General features: G+C 46.9%; 1 protein-coding gene and 2 pseudogenes across 1 annotated transcript in view; all 3 read right to left on the reverse strand.

Annotated features, from left to right (window-relative positions):
- The window catches only part of LOC135056932 (uncharacterized), a 227,017-nt gene that overhangs the window by 54,576 nt on the left and 153,526 nt on the right, over window positions 1–18,915 (reverse strand). The window contains exons 16-19 of the mRNA XM_063962712.1: window positions 9,157–9,283; window positions 6,703–6,891; window positions 6,170–6,248; window positions 5,954–6,051 (exon numbers count right to left, since the gene is read on the reverse strand). Of these exons, the coding sequence (XP_063818782.1) occupies window positions 5,954–6,051; window positions 6,170–6,248; window positions 6,703–6,891; window positions 9,157–9,283 (493 nt within the window). The remainder of the gene's footprint in view (window positions 1–5,953; window positions 6,052–6,169; window positions 6,249–6,702; window positions 6,892–9,156; window positions 9,284–18,915) is intronic.
- LOC134896047 (5S ribosomal RNA) lies at window positions 2,107–2,225 on the reverse strand (annotated as a pseudogene).
- LOC134898169 (5S ribosomal RNA) lies at window positions 3,624–3,742 on the reverse strand (annotated as a pseudogene).

Consider the following 18,915-nt stretch of genomic DNA (forward strand, 5'->3'; position numbering starts at 1 on the left):
AGTGAGGTTTATGACATTAGCCAGGAAACAGGATCCCTGGTCTGTTTACAGCCCCTCTTTTGACCCAACAAACAAATTGGCCTTATCAGCCCTCAATGTCCAGAGCTTGCAAATCTCTGCTTTTGATGTAGAAATGTCATCCCCCTTTACAATGGTCCAGTCAGGCACATGTCATCTCAACTTTATGGTCTTCAGATCTCTCCCAGCCTGGCCTACTGGGGTCAAATGCAGGATATTGCCTGTCAGCCATGTTGTCACATCTTGGCTAAAATGAATACAAAATTATATATATATTATATATATATATATATATATATATATACACACACAGTCACTTGAAAAAATTATTGGTGATTATTCCTGCAGGTAATCACCACTCCTTTCTGTATGTAAACGTGACAAATGTGTTATTGGAAGACCATATGGATACCTTACATTAGCCGGAACAGGGAGATCAGCTTGAGAATATGCTTCCGGAATCGTAATTCGAAGACATCTTGCTAGCGTCTGTTTAGCGCAGGCCATCCCCTCTCGTGAAATCCTTAGAGGATGAAGAGAGAATCTGTCTTTCTGATGGCACTGGTATGATCCACGTAGATCCTTAACGCCTGGACTACGTCCAGCAACGCATCTACCGCAGAAAATCCCGATTCCTGAAAAAACCGGGACTACATTTTCTTCATTAAGGTGGAATCTAGACCCCACCTTAGGAATATACCCAGGCCTAGTTCTGAGAACTATTTTATCTGGATAATACATCAGACAAGGAGATTAACATGACAGTGCTTCTAAATCGGACACACTTATAGCTGATGCAATAGTCAGCAGAAAGAGAACTTTAGCCGTCAACCATAAATTCCACTTTTTTCAGTAGTTCAAACAGAGCAACTTTAAGGGCTTTGAGGACTAGACTTAAAACCCCAGGCACTGTAGTAGGAATAAAAGGAGGTTGAATGCGCAGCATTCCCTGGAAAAAGTGCGCACATCCTGCAATTTGACAATTTTCTTTCGGAACCATACAGTCAAATGCTGACACTTGCATTCTCAAGGAAGCCACCCCTAACCTTTATCCATTTCTGCCTGAAGGAATGCTAGAACCCTGGAAACTCTGAAATATTTCAGGTTCATGCCTCTTCCATTGCACCAATGAATATAGGTTTGCTACATTTGGTGATAAATATGAGCCAAGGAAGTTTCCCTTGCTCTGAGCATCTGTGAGAATCCTCTGGACTTCAGGATATAGACTTCAAGAGCCACGCCGTCCAGACATTCGATCCAGATATCTATGATAACAAGGACCCTGCATTAGTAGATCTGGGCGTAGAGGAAACAGAAATGGCATTCAACTTTTTCTGCGGATCTGTGTACCAACGCCTTCTGGGCCAAGCCGGAGCTATTAGACTCCCGGCCTCCTATCCTGGGTAGCAGGATGATTTCAGAAAACACATCAGTGAAATGAAATTCCCATTAAAAAGACGTCCACAAAGATCACTCCCCGATCCTTTGTTTCTGACCAGATTATGAGCTCTTTGTTGTTCAGACGGGACTCCATGAGATCTATATCTGGCCAACCCCACTTGTCTACCTGAGTCTGAAAACAACTTTAGGGTGCAAAGCCCATTCGTTTACGTGAATGGCGTGTTGACTGAGAAAATCTGCTCTTCAGTTTAGGACTCCTGAAACAAACACAGCAGACAAGGCTGGAAGATGGAGTTCTGCACACTTTAGTATGTGACTTACGTCGTTCCTTGCTGTTTAGCAGCATGTTCCTCTTTGAAGGTTGCGGTACACTAGTGCCATTTACTTGTCCCTGTGGATCTGGACCGGTTTTCCTCTAGGAATGTCCCGTGCATGAATCAGGATCCAGTATTTGGCCCGAAGTGCTAACAGGTTTATTAGCAGGCAACTTTCTTCTGTGGCCCACAGTCCCCGGAATCATAATCTTCCGGACAATGGCCCCCACAGCCCCGAAGACTGGCATTTGTGGTCAGGATCTCCCAACCTGATATCCAAAAGGGTGTCCTCTTGTCTAGATGGAATGTCTGTAGCCCCCAGGCTACTGACTTTCTTACCTTTTCTGCCAGTACCACGTACTTGTTTGTGTTATACGGACAGCACCTGGTGTTCCCAGGTGTTCTCCCATCCAAGCACTAACCAGGCCCCACACTGCTTAGCTTGCAAGATCAGGTGAGATTGCGCATATCCAGTGTGGTATGGCTGTAGATGGTTATTGTCCATCTGGCCCACCTACACCACCTGGTATTCACAGGTGGTCTCTTATCAGAGAGTTTAACCAGGCCCAACACTGCCAAACTTCTAACATCAACTAAAATTGGGCATATCCAGTGTGATGCGGCTGTAAATGGAAACAGATGCTAGAGAGATCTTGAGTGGAATTGTGCACACTCCACATGTCTATTCACCATCAAACCCATAATTCGCAGTGCTGCGTGAATTGATATTGTTTGATTATGTAACAACTCCACTAACTTTACCTTGGATATCTTGTTCCGAGGTAACTATTTTCTGCAGACTTGAATTCAGTACAGCCCCACCGTGAGTCATCCGTTGTTACGGAACCAGAGATGATTTTTCCAATTTATGAACCACCCGTGCCTCTGTGTTATTTTGTGCTGTAGATGGCACAGAAAACTTTCCGTGTATTTGTGCCAGGATAAAAAGGTGGTCAAGGGTATGGCAATTTCCTTATCCCCTGCTAGCAGAGATAAACTGCCCTAATCAATTTGGTAAACACTCTGGGGCTGTGGCTAACCCAAAGGGTAAGGTCTAAAACTGAAATGTTGCTGAAGGACGGTAAACCTTTAGATAACACTGATGGACAGTGCTATAGAAGCCTGAAGGTTAGATTCCTGACTTATCCAGGAATACTATTTAATCTACTGGCTCTCCACCAAACTATGGAGTGCCATGTCTCCATGTGAACAGTGATACCCAAATTTATTTATTTTTGAGATTGAGAATGGAACGAAGGATCCTTTTTTTTTTACCCAAGTTGGAGCAAACCCCCCCCCCCCCCCCCACCCCCATTGTGCATGGGATACCGGAATGACTATTCCTGACAAAAGCAATTTCTGAACTGCTTCATGCAAATCCCTTGCCTACGCCTCTACCCGAGACGGGCTGAAACAGAAGAACCTTCGGATGCTTCTAGAAGGGAAAGCATAACCTAGAGATACTGCTTCTTGCACCCAGGCATCTGTTTGTAGACTGCTACCAGATCTGTGCAAACTGAAGAAGTCGGCCCCCTTCTGGTTTGGAAACTGGCCCTCTTGGGGCTGTAACGTTCCTTTATGACTGACAAGGCCGAAACCGGACCCCTAGGTTTGGGGTTATATGTGGAAGGAAACGTGACCTTCTTGGAGTCTGTTTCTGACTCCAGAATAACTGTTAACTCCTTCCCAAACAGAAACTTCCAGTCAAGGTAAAGTTTCCAGAACCTTCTTTGATTCTGAATCAGCTTTCCATGTATGTAAGCCAAACTGCTCTGCAAGCAGCTATTGTTAATGCTGATGCCCTAGAAGATTAGTATCTATATGAGCTATATGGGATTCTTGCTCCCTTGCAGGCGCTGAAAACCTGTCTTCCAGTACCTCAGCCCTGTTTACCTACAGCACCTGATATTTCAAGGTGGTCTCCCCTCCAAGAACTAACTAGGCCCAACACTGCTTAGCTTCCAAGATCTAGTGAGATTGGGCCTATCCAGTGTGGTTTGGCTACAGATTGCAAGGTGAAGTCATGGCTGGCCTTATGACTGCCCCAAAGACAATATGTTTTTTAAAACCATTTCTCTTTTGACGACAGAAGCCATATAGATTTTTGCACTATCAATGACATGCGTATCTATTTTGGGAGGCACTTCCCTATTTTAAACAGTCCCCAGCTGGAAAAAGATATTAGAATCCCATTTACCGGGAATTCTATTTTATTGGGTGTAACACAAACCTATTTCCTGAATTCTGCCCTCGTGAGGAGGCCCTTTTGGGACGTTTAAACACAGGTGCCTTATTTTGAACCCAGGCTTTGCTGCCTCTATAGACAAATTAGCTTTTTCTGCTCTCATTTATTAAGCTTATTATTTTAGCTGATACCTTTTACCTGTTCTTCGTATGCTGGAGTATATAGAGCTTTCATCGTCTGATGAATATCCTGTGTAGCCTGTGAAGTCGATGATTTATTTACATTCGGTTCATCTGCTTGTCTTATTGGAGAAGCTGTTGGGGATATACTGTAGGTAGTGAGCTGCATGTATGGGTTAATAGTGCACCCTATTCCTGGTATTGAAGCTGTAAGAATGAACTTTTCAGCTAAACTGGACAAGGTCTATCTATACCTGATGTAGATCAGGGATGTATTATGCTAAACAGCAAACCATTTTACACATAAACCATCCTGTACCAGATCATAGAGGATGATACAGTTTTTGCAAAACAACAAGATATGAGTGTAGGTGTTACTGTAAATGTACCCTCAACACCTTTGCCGCTCTTAGATATGATAAATAACCAGCACTTTCACAGGGTACTACACAATTTGTGACTGTAACCACCTTACTTTTCTAAAGTGATATCAATGTGACCCTACCCATGCACCTGCATTGAGGATCAGAAGATCAACTGGCAATCATTTATATTAAGTCAGCAATCACACTAGCAGTCAGTCACATGTTATATATTAGTCACATGAGCATATTATAAACTACCAACACATTTCAAAGTATGTAGGAGTACATTTTACGGAATTTCTGTTCTATACAGATCTTTAACGTATTCAGACGCATTGCGAAGAAAACCACAGTAATGTACACAGACTCATATGCAATAGGCACTAAAGTTAACTATTCATACTGACAAAAACAAGATAGAAATTCAGTGCTGTATAACCCGTACTCAGTAGAGTGGGATACAGGGAGACTCACCCCACTTCCAGGATCGATCAATACGTTAGTGAAAGCTGAGTGGATCCAGACACTACCAGTGTACACTGCCGCTCCGGGAATTTTTAGTGAACACAGACGCACTGTGCAAGCAGACGCACCGGTCATCTTTCCTCGCGGTAGCGCTTAGTGTACACAGACGCAGCGGCCTATGCTGCGACCGAGACCCCTCGTGGTAGCGTCTGAGACGGAAGTGAGGCAATCAGTTCATGGCGAAAGACCGACGGAAACTGGGGGAGGGGCGACCAGAAGAGCATCTGACTCCCCACCGCTGACATCAACCCTAGGGATCGCAGCCTCATGCTATTCCTGGTGCCTTATGATCCCTAAGGCCTAGCGCTGGAGCACCCGTGGTGGCGGCGCGCCAGCAACTGTTTGGTAGTCTCCTCCCAATACAGTGCGGCTGTGTCCGTATTCCCCTTCTAAGTGGAACCGATGCCTTACCTTCTCCCCGTGCTCTGGCCACAGCCTGGTAACGTCTGCTGGACCTGCTAGTATATCCGACACAGACGCTCGTCGAGACAGCACTTGTACTGTGGGTAAGCGTTGTTGCGACCCGGCGGAGAGTTGTTGGAGCGACTCTTTCCAATATGTGTGTAAGACGCTGTTAGGAAAGATCACTCAGAAAACATAGTAAGACTATAAAAATAAATTAATAAAGCTTAGGGCTGACAAACAACAGCAGGCCTGTGACCATGGTCCGGCTCCTGCAACACCAAACAAAAAAATTATTTGCCTGAGCCAGGGGGGCGGGGATATATGGAAGGGCCCATTGCGTCCTAGGAGGACAGAAAGCTTGTGATCATTTGGTGCCAATCCGCTGTCGCTCCATTATATCCCATTGTTATCCTGTGGATAACCTGTGGACCCTGTCGGAGAAATATATATATATATATATATATATACACACATATAATCTGAGGGGGCCCCAGAGAAATCACTGCACCGGGCCCGTAGATTTCTGTTGCCGTCCCTGGTGAGACCCTAAATCCCACCTACCTGATCCTCCTGTGGGGTCCTGTGATTCTCCTCTGTACAATCCTGGGAATACAGAGGACGGGGACATCTCTCTGGGGTATCTCTGTTACTGGGCCCATCTGTAGGAGACACACAGTGACTGAGTACAGTGTATATATGTGATTATCAGGTGATGTGTGTATATAGGGGGCCCCATACCTGCTCTCCCCTGTACAATACATGACAGTCTTCTCTTACCCAGTGATGTGAGGGGCCGGTGATTCTCCATCATCACGTCCTTATACAGACCCCTGTGTTCCTCTATATACTCCCCCTCCTGCATGGAGACATAGACAGTGACACCCTGACACCTTATAGGAACCGGACACACACAATGATACAGTCATTACCCAGACATATCCCCTGGTGTTACTGTATAATATCCCATTCCCAGCAGTCACCTCTCCAGTCATCACCCAGACACATCCCCTGGTGTTACTGTATAATGTCCCATTCCCAGCAGTCACCTCTCCGGTCATCACCCAGACACATCCCCTGGTGTTACTGTATAATGTCCCATTCCCAGCAGTCACCTCTCCAGTCATCACCCAGACACAGCCCCTGGTGTTAATGTATAATGTCCCATTCCCAGAAGTCACCTCTCCAGTCATCACCCAGACACGTCCCCTGGTGTTACTGTATAATTCCCCATTCCCAGCAGTCACCTCTCCAGTCATCGCCCAGACACGTCCCCCAGTGTTACTGTATAATGCCCCATTCCCAGCAGTCACCTCTCCAGTCAGCAGCTGAATGATCTTGTTGGTGAGTTCCAGGATCTTCTGGTCATTGTGTCTCTCATGTATCAGACAGTGAGGTGGAGACACCGGGATGGGGCTCTGGGTCCTGCTCAGTCCTCTTGTCACTCGGAGACGACTGCTGTGTGTCTCAAAATCCCTTGTCTTTTTCACTACTGCATAATCCTGTGTATTAGGGGAAACCAGATATCACTGCAAACACTGTAGGATTCCCTCACCTCCCCAGTCATGTCCCTGTATTATTACTATAGATATAAGTGATGTCACTGTGACACTCCCAGATCCCCTCACCTCCCCAGTCATGTCCCTGTATTATTACTATAGATATAAGTGATGTCACTTTGAAGCTCCCAGATCTCCTCACCTCCCCAGTCATATCTATAGACATAAGTGATGTCACTATGACACTCCCAGATCCCCTTACCTCCCCAGCCATGTCCCTGTAGTATTACTATAGATATAAGTGATGTCACTATGATGCTCCCAGATCCCCTCACCTCCCCAGTCATGTCCCTGTATTATTACGATAGATAAAAATGATGTCACTATGATGCTCCCAGATCCCCTCACCTCCCCAGTCATGTCCCTGTATTATTACGATAGATAAAAATGATGTCACTATGATGCTCCCAGATCCCCTCACCTCCCCAGCCATGTCCCTGTATTGGGGGTGTAAAAATTCCCAGTTCTGTGCCTGTATATGTAAGCTGCTCCGACTTTGATGAAATAGTAATAAAAATTATATATATATGTCAGAGCGCTATGAAGAGAAGGGGGGGGGGGGGGGGAGATACCAATATGTTTACAGCTCTTTTAAGAGTTAATGAGGTGAGTGTCCGGAATTTTTATTTAAACAGCCGAAAATAATTTATAGAAGGGCAAAAAACTTGAAACAAGACCTAACAAGAAGCTTTGTCCCAATTGAAGAAAAGAAAACAAAAATTGGAACAAAAGGCTATTTCCATTGCCTACAATGTAACGCATGCAGAACAACGAAAAAGAAAGGAACAAAACCAATAACAAAATTCAAATCAAATAAAACGAATAAGGAATACGAACTTCAAAGTCAAATAACCTGCAGCACTGAGGGAGTGATTTATTTGATTGAATGCCCATGTGGATACCAATATGTAGGCCAAACGAAAAGAAAATTAAGCATTCGCATCTCCGAACATCTTTACAATATAAGAAAAGGATTAACAACTCACAGTGTGTCTCAACACTATCTAGAATATCATAATAAAGATGCCTCTAACCTTTTATTTATGGGCATACAAAAAGTCCAAAAAAATTGGAGAGGCGGAAACAGTACAGCTGAACTACTAAGAAATGAGACAAAATGGATATACCATCTAAAAACTCTGCAACTAAACGGACTCAATATAGACATAAATTTAAAAACCTTTTTAGAATAAATTAAATACCTGTAGTCTTACAAATGTAAAGATATACATTTTATAAATGTAAAGATATCCTTTTAAAATATTTTTTTAAATAATTTTATTCATATATTAACATCACATAATCCACTTTATACACTAATTCCCCATATTGATACCAGTAAAACAAAAAGCATGAGGTTGCCACCAAATAATGACATCACTTCCTGTTTGGAAACAAAGGACTTCTGTTTTTAAATGTTTAACAAATAAAGATTTTTCAATTGCCATTCAATAAATAGAGTGCCCCATGCTGCACACTCCATCCATGATTAAGTGCTGAGGCATGAAACGCGTTGGACCATGTGACCGGAAGTACGACATTGACGCAACCGAAAGTGCTCCGCACCCGCGATTCGGACATACATACAGTGAAGCAGGAGCTTGGAAACCAGCCACGGGAGCCAGAAGTAATCACTACAGCAAGGTAGAGACAGGGAAAGCTAGCATATAACTACCTGCTGAGGACACCCCGGAAGGCTCATATATATGGAATCCAAACATACTGTTTAAATAAAAATTCCGGACACTCACCTCATTAACTCTTAAAAGAGCTGTAAACATACTGGTATCTTCCCCTCCCCCTCTCCCCCCCCCCCTCTCTTCATAGCGCTCTGACATATATATATAATGTCCCTGTATTATTACGATAGATATAAGTGATGTCACTTTGAAGCTCCCGGATCCCCTCACCTCCCCAGTCATGTCCCTGTAATATTACTATAGATATAAGTTATGTCACTATGACACTCCCAGATTCCCGCACCTCCCCAGTCATGTCCCTGTATTATTAATATAGGTTTAAGTGAAGTGACTGTGAAACTCCCAGATCCCCTCACCTCCCCAGTCATGTCCCTGTATTATTACTAATACTATAGATATAAGTGATGTCACTTTGACGCTCTCAGATCCCCTCACCTACCCAATCATGTCCCTGTATTATTACTATAGATTAAAGTCACGTCACTGTGACACTTTCAGATCCCCTCACCTCCCCAGTAAGCAGGTAGATGATCTCTAGGGAGAGATTTATTATCCTCTCCATCTTCTGATGTCTGTCTGTGTCCATTATCAAAGAATCAGGGAGAATACAGGAGGTACGACTAAAGCCTCTGTTACTTCACAGCTTGAGTGCCTAGGAAAAAATACAATACTGTACATATAACACATGTAACACTGAGAGACTAGTAAATATCACCTTTGCCACCAGCCATAGAATCCTGATCAGTGTGTCTAAAGGTGCATACACACGGAGCGATATAACTGAGCGATTTTGACTATATAGTCAAAATCGCTCAGAAAGTAAGTGCATATCGCTCCGTGTGTATACAGCCAGCGATAGCGATGCGCGTCCCCGCTAGGTCGCTATCGCTGGGAAAAATAGACTGTGCAGGCAAGTCAATTTTGGCTATGTCGCTGCAAAAGTTAGTCAAAATCGCTCATATTTTGAGTGCACAAGCGATTTTCCCCAGCGATAGCGATGTCTCCTTCTAGCCACTCCCCGCCGCCCATAGCTCATTGCGCGGAGGCTGAAGAGGGAAGAGTCAGCAGAGAAGCTCCAGACACCGCTGAAAAGGTGAGTAAATATGACTAGTGAGGTACCTGGCCAATTCCTGCTGCTGCTCCATGAGGTGGGGAAGCGGGGGCAGGGGGGTAGATGCCGCGGCGGCGATGTGTGCGTTGGCTCCGGGACTTTCCCTGGCGCACAGCACAAAACAAGGTGCCTGGCCTATTTCCGCTCCTCTCCTCTGCCTAGCTGCAGCTCCGTGAGGTGGAGAGCGGGGGAATGGGGGGGGGATGCCGCGGTCAGTTTCTGTGTTGTGTATGCTTCTTTGGCCCCATGCACAGGTGGGGGGGGGGGGCTGGGGGGGGGGTGGTGTTGGTGGGTGGTGGTTATAAGTAAAGGAGAGAGTCACTGGCTTTAGTGCTCTACCTGGCGCAGTGTATACGTGCTCTACCTGGCGCAGTATTTTAGTGCTCTACCTGGCGCAAAGTGTATACGTGCTCTACCTGGTGCAAAGTGTATACGTGCTCTACCTGGTGCAAAGTGTATACGTGCTCTACCTGGTGCAAAGTGTATACGTGCTCTACCTGGTGCAAAGTGTATACGTGCTCTACCTGGCGCAGTATTTTAGTGCTCTACCTGGCGCAAAGTGTATACGTGCTCTACCTGGTGCAAAGTGTATACGTGCTCTACCTGGCGCAAAGTGTATACGTGCTCTACCTGGTGCAAAGTGTATACGTGCTCTACCTGGCGCAGTGTTTTAGTGCTCTACCTGGTGCAAAGTGTATACGTGCTCTACCTGGCGCAAAGTGTATACGTGCTCTACCTGGCGCAGTGTTTTAGTGCTCTACCTGGCGTAAAGTGTATACGTGCTCTACCTGGTGCAAAGTGTATACGTGCTCTACCTGGTGCAAAGTGTATACGTGCTCTACCTGGCGCAGTATTTTAGTGCTCTACCTGGCGCAAAGTGTATACGTGCTCTACCTGGTGCAAAGTGTATACGTGCTCTACCTGGTGCAAAGTGTATACGTGCTCTACCTGGTGCAAAGTGTATACGTGCTCTACCTGGCGCAGTGTTTTAGTGCTCTACCTGGTGCAAAGTGTATACGTGCTCTACCTGGCGCAAAGTGTATACGTGCTCTACCTGGTGCAAAGTGTATACGTGCTCTACCTGGCGCAGTGTTTTAGTGCTCTACCTGGTGCAAAGTGTATACGTGCTCTACCTGGCGCAAAGTGTATACGTGCTCTACCTGGCGCAGTGTTTTAGTGCTCTACCTGGCGTAAAGTGTATACGTGCTCTACCTGGTGCAAAGTGTATACGTGCTCTACCTGCTGCAAAGTGTATACGTGCTCTACCTGGCGCAAAGTGTATACGTGCTCTATCTGGCGCAGTGTTTTAGTGCTCTACCTGGCGCAAAGTGTATGCGTGCTCTATCTGGTGCAAAGTGTATACGTGCTCTACCTGGCGCAAAGTGTATACGTGCTCTACCTGGCGCAGTGTTTTAGTGCTCTACCTGGTGCAAAGTGTATACGTGCTCTACCTGGCGCAAAGTGTATACGTGCTCTATCTGGTGCAAAGTGTATACGTGCTCTACCTGGCGCAAAGTGTATACGTGCTCTACCTGGTGCAAAGTGTATACGTGCTCTACCTGGCGCAAAGTGTATACGTGCTCTATCTGGCGCAGTGTTTTAGTGCTCTATCTGGTGCAAAGTGTATACGTGCTCTACCTGGCGCAGTGTTTTAGTGCTCTACCTGGCGCAAAGTGTATACGTGCTCTACCTGGCGCAAAGTGTATACGTGCTCTATCTGGTGCAAAGTGTATACGTGCTCTACCTGGCGCAAAGTGTATACGTGCTCTATCTGGTGCAAAGTGTATACGTGCTCTACCTGGTGCAAAGTGTATACGTGCTCTACCTGGTGCAAAGTGTATACGTGCTCTACCTGGCGCAAAGTGTATACGTGCTCTATCTGGCGCAGTGTTTTAGTGCTCTACCTGGCGCAAAGTGTATACGTGCTCTACCTGGTGCAAAGTGTATACGTGCTCTACCTGGTGCAAAGTGTATACGTGCTCTACCTGGTGCAAAGTGTATACGTGCTCTACCTGGCGCAAAGTGTATACGTGCTCTACCTGGCGCAGTATTTTAGTGCTCTACCTGGCGCAAAGTGTATACGTGCTCTACCTGGTGCAAAGTGTATACGTGCTCTACCTGGTGCAAAGTGTATACGTGCTCTACCTGGTGCAAAGTGTATACGTGCTCTACCTGGCGCAGTGTTTTAGTGCTCTACCTGGCGCAAAGTGTATACGTGCTCTACCTGGTGCAAAGTGTATACGTGCTCTACCTGGCGCAGTGTTTTAGTGCTCTACCTGGTGCAAAGTGTATACGTGCTCTACCTGGCGCAAAGTGTATACGTGCTCTACCTGGCGCAGTGTTTTAGTGCTCTACCTGGCGTAAAGTGTATACGTGCTCTACCTGGTGCAAAGTGTATACGTGCTCTACCTGGTGCAAAGTGTATACGTGCTCTACCTGGCGCAAAGTGTATACGTGCTCTATCTGGCGCAGTGTTTTAGTGCTCTACCTGGCGCAAAGTGTATGCGTGCTCTATCTGGTGCAAAGTGTATACGTGCTCTACCTGGTGCAAAGTGTATACATGCTCTACCTGGTGCAAAGTGTATACGTGCTCTACCTGGCGCAAAGTGTATACGTGCTCTATCTGGCGCAGTGTTTTAGTGCTCTACCTGGTGCAAAGTGTATACGTGCTCTACCTGGCGCAAAGTGTATACGTGCTCTATCTGGTGCAAAGTGTATACGTGCTCTACCTGGCGCAAAGTGTATACGTGCTCTACCTGGTGCAAAGTGTATACGTGCTCTATCTGGCGCAGTGTTTTAGTGCTCTATCTGGTGCAAAGTGTATACGTGCTCTACCTGGTGCAAAGTGTATACGTGCTCTACCTGGCGCAGTTTTTTAGTGCTCTACCTGGTGCAAAGTGTATACGTGCTCTACCTGGCGCAAAGTGTATATGTGCTCTACCTGGTGCAAAGTGTATACGTGCTCTACCTGGCGCAAAGTGTATACGTGCTCTACCTGGTGCAAAGTGTATACGTGCTCCATCTGGCGCAAAGTGTATACGTGCTCTACCTGGCGCAGTGTTTTAGTGCTCTACCTGGTGCAAAGTGTATACGTGCTCTACCTGGCGCAAAGTGTATACGTGCTCTATCTGGTGCAAAGTGTATACGTGCTCTACCTGGCGCAAAGTGTATACGTGCTCTACCTGGTGCAAAGTGTATACGTGCTCTACCTGGCGCAAAGTGTATACGTGCTCTACCTGGCGCAGTGTTTTAGTGCTCTATCTGGTGCAAAGTGTATACGTGCTCTACCTGGTGCAAAGTGTATACGTGCTCTACCTGGCGCAGTGTTTTAGTGCTCTACCTGGTGCAAAGTGTATACGTGCTCTACCTGGCGCAAAGTGTATACGTGCTCTACCTGGTGCAAAGTGTATACTTGCTCTACCTGGTGCAAAGTGTATACGTGCTCTACCTGGCGCAAAGTGTATACGTGCTCTATCTGGTGCAAAGTGTATACTTGCTCTACCTGGTGCAAAGTGTATACGTGCTCTACCTGGTGCAAAGTGTATACGTGCTCTACCTGGCGCAAAGTGTATACGTGCTCTATCTGGCGCAGTGTTTTAGTGCTCTACCTGGCGCAAAGTGTATACGTGCTCTACCTGGTGCAAAGTGTATACGTGCTCTACCTGGTGCAAAGTGTATACGTGCTCTACCTGGTGCAAAGTGTATACGTGCTCTACCTGGCGCAAAGTGTATACGTGCTCTATCTGGCGCAGTGTTTTAGTGCTCTACCTGGCGCAAAGTGTATGCGTGCTCTATCTGGTGCAAAGTGTATACGTGCTCTACCTGGCGCAAAGTGTATACGTGCTCTACCTGGCGCAATGTGTATACGTGCTCTATCTGGCGCAGTGTTTTAGTGCTCTACCTGGCGCAAAGTGTATACGTGCTCTACCTGGCGCAAAGTGTATACGTGCTCTACCTGGCGCAAAGTGTATACGTGCTCTACCTGGCGCAAAGTGTACACGTGCTCTACCTGGCGCAAAGTGTATACGTGCTCTACCTGGCGCAAAGTGTATACGTGCTCTACCTGGTGCAAAGTGTATACGTGCTCTACCTGGCGCAAAGTGTATACGTGCTCTACCTGGCGCAAAGTGTATACGTGCTCTACCTGGCGCAAAGTGTATACGTGCTCTACCTGGCGCAAAGTGTATACGTGCTCTACCTGGCGCAAAGTGTATACGTGCTCTATCTGGCGCAGTGTTTTAGTGCTCTACCTGGCGCAAAGTGTATACGTGCTTTACCTGGCGCAAAGTGTATACGTGCTCTACCTGGCGCAAAGTGTATACGTGCTCTACCTGGCGCAAAGTGTATACGTGCTCTATCTGGCGCAGTGTTTTAGTGCTCTACCTGGCGCAAAGTGTATACGTGCTCTACCTGGCGCAAAGTGTATACGTGCTCTACCTGGCGCAAAGTGTATACGTGCTCTACCTGGCGCAGTGTTTTAGTGCTCTACCTGGCGCAAAGTGTATACGTGCTCTACCTGGTGCAAAGTGTATACGTGCTCTACCTGGCGCAAAGTGTATACGTGCTCTACCTGGCGCAATGTGTATACGTGCTCTATCTGGCGCAGTGTTTTAGTGCTCTACCTGGCGCAAAGTGTATACGTGCTCTACCTGGCGCAAAGTGTATACGTGCTCTACCTGGCGCAAAGTGTATACGTGCTCTATCTGGTGCAAAGTGTATACGTGCTCTACCTGGCGCAAAGTGTATACGTGCTCTATCTGGTGCAAAGTGTATACGTGCTCTACCTGGCGCAAAGTGTATACGTGCTCTACCTGGCGCAAAGTGTATACGTGCTCTACCTGGTGCAAAGTGTATACGTGCTCTACCTGGCGCAAAGTGTATACGTGCTCTACCTGGCGCAAAGTGTATACGTGCTTTACCTGGTGCAAAGTGTATACGTGCTCTACCTGGCGTAAAGTGTATACGTGCTCTACCTGGTGCAAAGTGTATACGTGCTCTACCTGGCGCAAAGTGTATACGTGCTCTACCTGGCGCAAAGTGTATACGTGCTCTACCTGGTGCAAAGTGTATACGTGCTCTACCTGGTGCAGTGTTTTAGTGCTCTACCTGGTGCAAAGTGTATACGTGCTCTACCTGGCGCAGTGTTTTAGTGCTCTACCTGGTGCAAAGTGTATACGTGCTCTATCTGGTGCAGTGTTTTAGTGCTCTACCTGGTGCAAAGTGTATACGTGCTCTACCTGGCGCAAAGTGTATACGTGCTCTACCTGGCGCAAAGTGTATACGTGCTCTACCTGGTGCAAAGTGTATACGTGCTCTACCTGGCGCAAAGTGTATACGTGCTCTATCTGGCGCAAAGTGTATACGTGCTCTATCTGGTGCAGTGTTTTAGTGCTCTACCTGGTGCAAAGTGTATACGTGCTCTACCTGGCGCAAAGTGTATACGTGCTCTACCTGGCGCAAAGTGTATACGTGCTCTATCTGGTGCAAAGTGTATACGTGCTCTACCTGGTGCAACGTGTATACGTGCTCTACCTGGCGCAGTGTTTTAGTGCTCTACCTGGTGCAAAGTGTATACGTGCTCTACCTGGTGCAAAGTGTATACGTGCTCTACCTGGTGCAAAGTGTATACGTGCTCTACCTGGCGCAAAGTGTATACGTGCTCTATCTGGCGCAGTGTTTTAGTGCTCTACCTGGCGCAAAGTGTATACGTGCTCTACCTGGTGCAAAGTGTATACGTGCTCTACCTGGCGCAAAGTGTATACGTGCTCTACCTGGTGCAAAGTGTATACGTGCTCTACCTGGCGCAAAGTGTATACGTGCTCTACCTGGCGCAAAGTGTATACGTGCTCTATCTGGCGCAGTGTTTTAGTGCTCTACCTGGTGCAAAGTGTATACGTGCTCTACCTGGCGCAAAGTGTATACGTGCTCTATCTGGTGCAAAGTGTATACGTGCTCTACCTGGTGCAAAGGGTATACGTGCTCTACCTGGCGCAAAGTGTATACGTGCTCTATCTGGTGCAAAGTGTATACGTGCTCTACCTGGTGCAAAGTGTATACGTGCTCTACCTGGCGCAAAGTGTATACGTGCTCTATCTGGTGCAAAGTGTATACGTGCTCTACCTGGTGCAAAGTGTATACGTGCTCTACCTGGCGCAAAGTGTATACGTGCTCTATCTGGCGCAGTGTTTTAGTGCTCTACCTGGCGCAGTGTTTTAGTGCTCTACCTGGTGCAAAGTGTATACGTGCTCTATCTGGCGCAGTGTTTTAGTGCTCTACCTGGCGCAAAGTGTATACGTGCTCTATCTGGCGCAGTGTTTTAGTGCTCTACCTGGCGCAAAGTGTATACGTGCTCTACCTGGTGCAAAGTGTATACGTGCTCTATCTGGCGCAGTGTTTTAGTGCTCTACCTGGCGCAGTGTTTTAGTGCTCTACCTGGTGCAAAGTGTATACGTGCTCTACCTGGCGCAAAGTGTATACGTGCTCCATCTGGCGCAAAGTGTATACGTGCTCTACCTGGCGCAAAGTGTATACGTGCTCTACCTGGCGCAAAGTGTATACGTGCTCTACCTGGCGCAAAGTGTATACGTGCTCTACCTGGCGCAAAGTGTATATGTGCTCTACCTGGCGCAGTGTTTTAGTGCTCTACCTGGTGCAAAGTGTATACGTGCTCTACCTGGCGCAAAGTGTATACGTGCTCTACCTGGCGCAGTGTTTTAGTGCTCTACCTGGTGCAAAGTGTATACGTGCTCTACCTGGCGCAAAGTGTATACGTGCTCTATCTGGTGCAAAGTGTATACGTGCTCTACCTGGTGCAAAGTGTATACGTGCTCTACCTGGTGCAAAGTGTATACGTGCTCTACCTGGCGCAGTGTTTTAGTGCTCTACCTGGTGCAAAGTGTATACGTGCTCTACCTGGTGCAAAGTGTATACGTGCTCTACCTGGCGCAAACTGTATACATGCTCTATCTGGTGCAAAGTGTATACGTGCTCTACCTGGCGCAAAGTGTATACGTGCTCTATCTGGCGCAAAGTGTATACGTGCTCTACCTGGCGCAAAGTGTATACGTGCTCTACCTGGCGCAGTGTTTTAGTGCTCTACCTGGTGCAAAGTGTATACGTGCTCTATCTGGCGCAAAGTGTATACGTGCTCTACCTGGCGCAAAGTGTATACGTGCTCTACCTGGTGCAAAGTGTATACGTGCTCTACCTGGCGCAGTGTTTTAGTGCTCTACCTGGTGCAGTGTTTTAGTGCTCTACCTGGTGCAAAGTGTATACGTGCTCTACCTGGTGCAAAGTGTATACGTGCTCTACCTGGTGCAAAGTGTATACGTGCTCTACCTGGTGCAAAGTGTATACGTGCTCTACCTGGTGCAAAGTGTATACGTGCTCTACCTGGCGCAGTGTTTTAGTGCTCTACCTGGTGCAAAGTGTATACGTGCTCTACCTGGTGCAAAGTGTATACGTGCTCTATCTGGTGCAAAGTGTATACGTGCTCTACCTGGCGCAGTGTTTTAGTGCTCTACCTGGTGCAAAGTGTATACGTGCTCTATCTGGTGCAAAGTGTATACGTGCTCTACCTGGCGCAGTGTTTTAGTGCTCTACCTGGTGCAAAGTGTATACGTGCTCTACCTGGTGCAAAGTGTATACGTGCTCTATCTGGTGCAAAGTGTATACGTGCTCTACCTGGCGCAGTGTTTTAGTGCTCTACCTGGTGCAAAGTGTATACGTGCTCTATCTGGTGCAAAGTGTATACGTGCTCTACCTGGTGCAAAGTGTATACGTGCTCTACCTGGTGCAAAGTGTATACGTGCTCTACCTGGTGCAAAGTGTATACGTGCTCTATCTGGTGCAAAGTGTATACGTGCTCTACCTGGTGCAAAGTGTATACGTGCTCTACCTGGTGCAAAGTGTATACGTGCTCTACCTGGTGCAAAGTGTATACGTGCTCTACCTGGTGCAAAGTGTATACGTGCTCTACCTGGTGCAAAGTGTATACGTGCTCTACCTGGTGCAAAGTGTATACGTGCTCTACCTGGCGCAAAGTGTATACGTGCTCTATCTGGCGCAAAGTGTATACGTGCTCTACCTGGCGCAAAGTGTATACGTGCTCTACCTGGCGCAGTGTTTTAGTGCTCTACCTGGTGCAGTGTTTTAGTGCTCTACCTGGTGCAAAGTGTATACGTGCTCTATCTGGTGCATAGTGTATACGTGCTCTACCTGGCGCAGTGTTTTAGTGCTCTACCTGGTGCAAAGTGTGTACGTGCTCTACCTGGTGCAAAGTGTATACGTGCTCTACCTGGTGCAAAGTGTATACGTGCTCTACCTGGTGCAAAGTGTATACGTGCTCTACCTGGTGCAAAGTGTATACGTGCTCTACCTGGCGCAGTGTTTTAGTGCTCTACCTGGTGCAAAGTGTATACGTGCTGTACCTGGTGCAAAGTGTATACGTGCTCTACCTGGTGCAAAGTGTATATGTGCTCTACCTGGCGCAGTGTTTTAGTGCTCTACCTGGTGCAAAGTGTATACGTGCTCTACCTGGCGCAAAGTGTATACGTGCTCTATCTGGCGCAAAGTGTATACTTGCTCTACCTGGCGCAAAGTGTATACGTGCTCTACCTGGCGCAAAGTGTATACGTGCTCTATCTGGCGCAGTGTTTTAGTGCTCTACCTGGTGCAAAGTGTATACGTGCTCTACCTGGTGCAAAGTGTATATGTGCTCTACCTGGTGCAAAGTGTATACGTGCTCTACCTGGTGCAAAGTGTATACGTGCTCTACCTGGCGCAAAGTGTATACGTGCTCTACCTGGTGCAAAGTGTATATGTGCTCTATCTGGCGCAAAGTGTATACGTGCTCTACCTGGTGCAAAGTGTATACGTGCTCTATCTGGTGCAAAGTGTATACGTGCTCTACCTGGTGCAAAGTGTATACGTGCTCTATCTGGTGCAAAGTGTATACGTGCTCTACCTGGTGCAAAGTGTATACGTGCTCTATCTGGTGCAAAGTGTATACGTGCTCTACCTGGTGCAAAGTGTATACGTGCTCTACCTGGTGCAAAGTGTATACGTGCTCTACCTGGTGCAAAGTGTATACGTGCTCTACCTGGCGCAGAGTGTATACGTGCTCTACCTGGTGCAAAGTGTATACGTGCTCTACCT

The sequence above is a fragment of the Pseudophryne corroboree genome, chromosome 3 (assembly GCF_028390025.1).
Source record: "Pseudophryne corroboree isolate aPseCor3 chromosome 3, aPseCor3.hap2, whole genome shotgun sequence".
NCBI lineage: Eukaryota > Metazoa > Chordata > Amphibia > Anura > Myobatrachidae > Pseudophryne > Pseudophryne corroboree.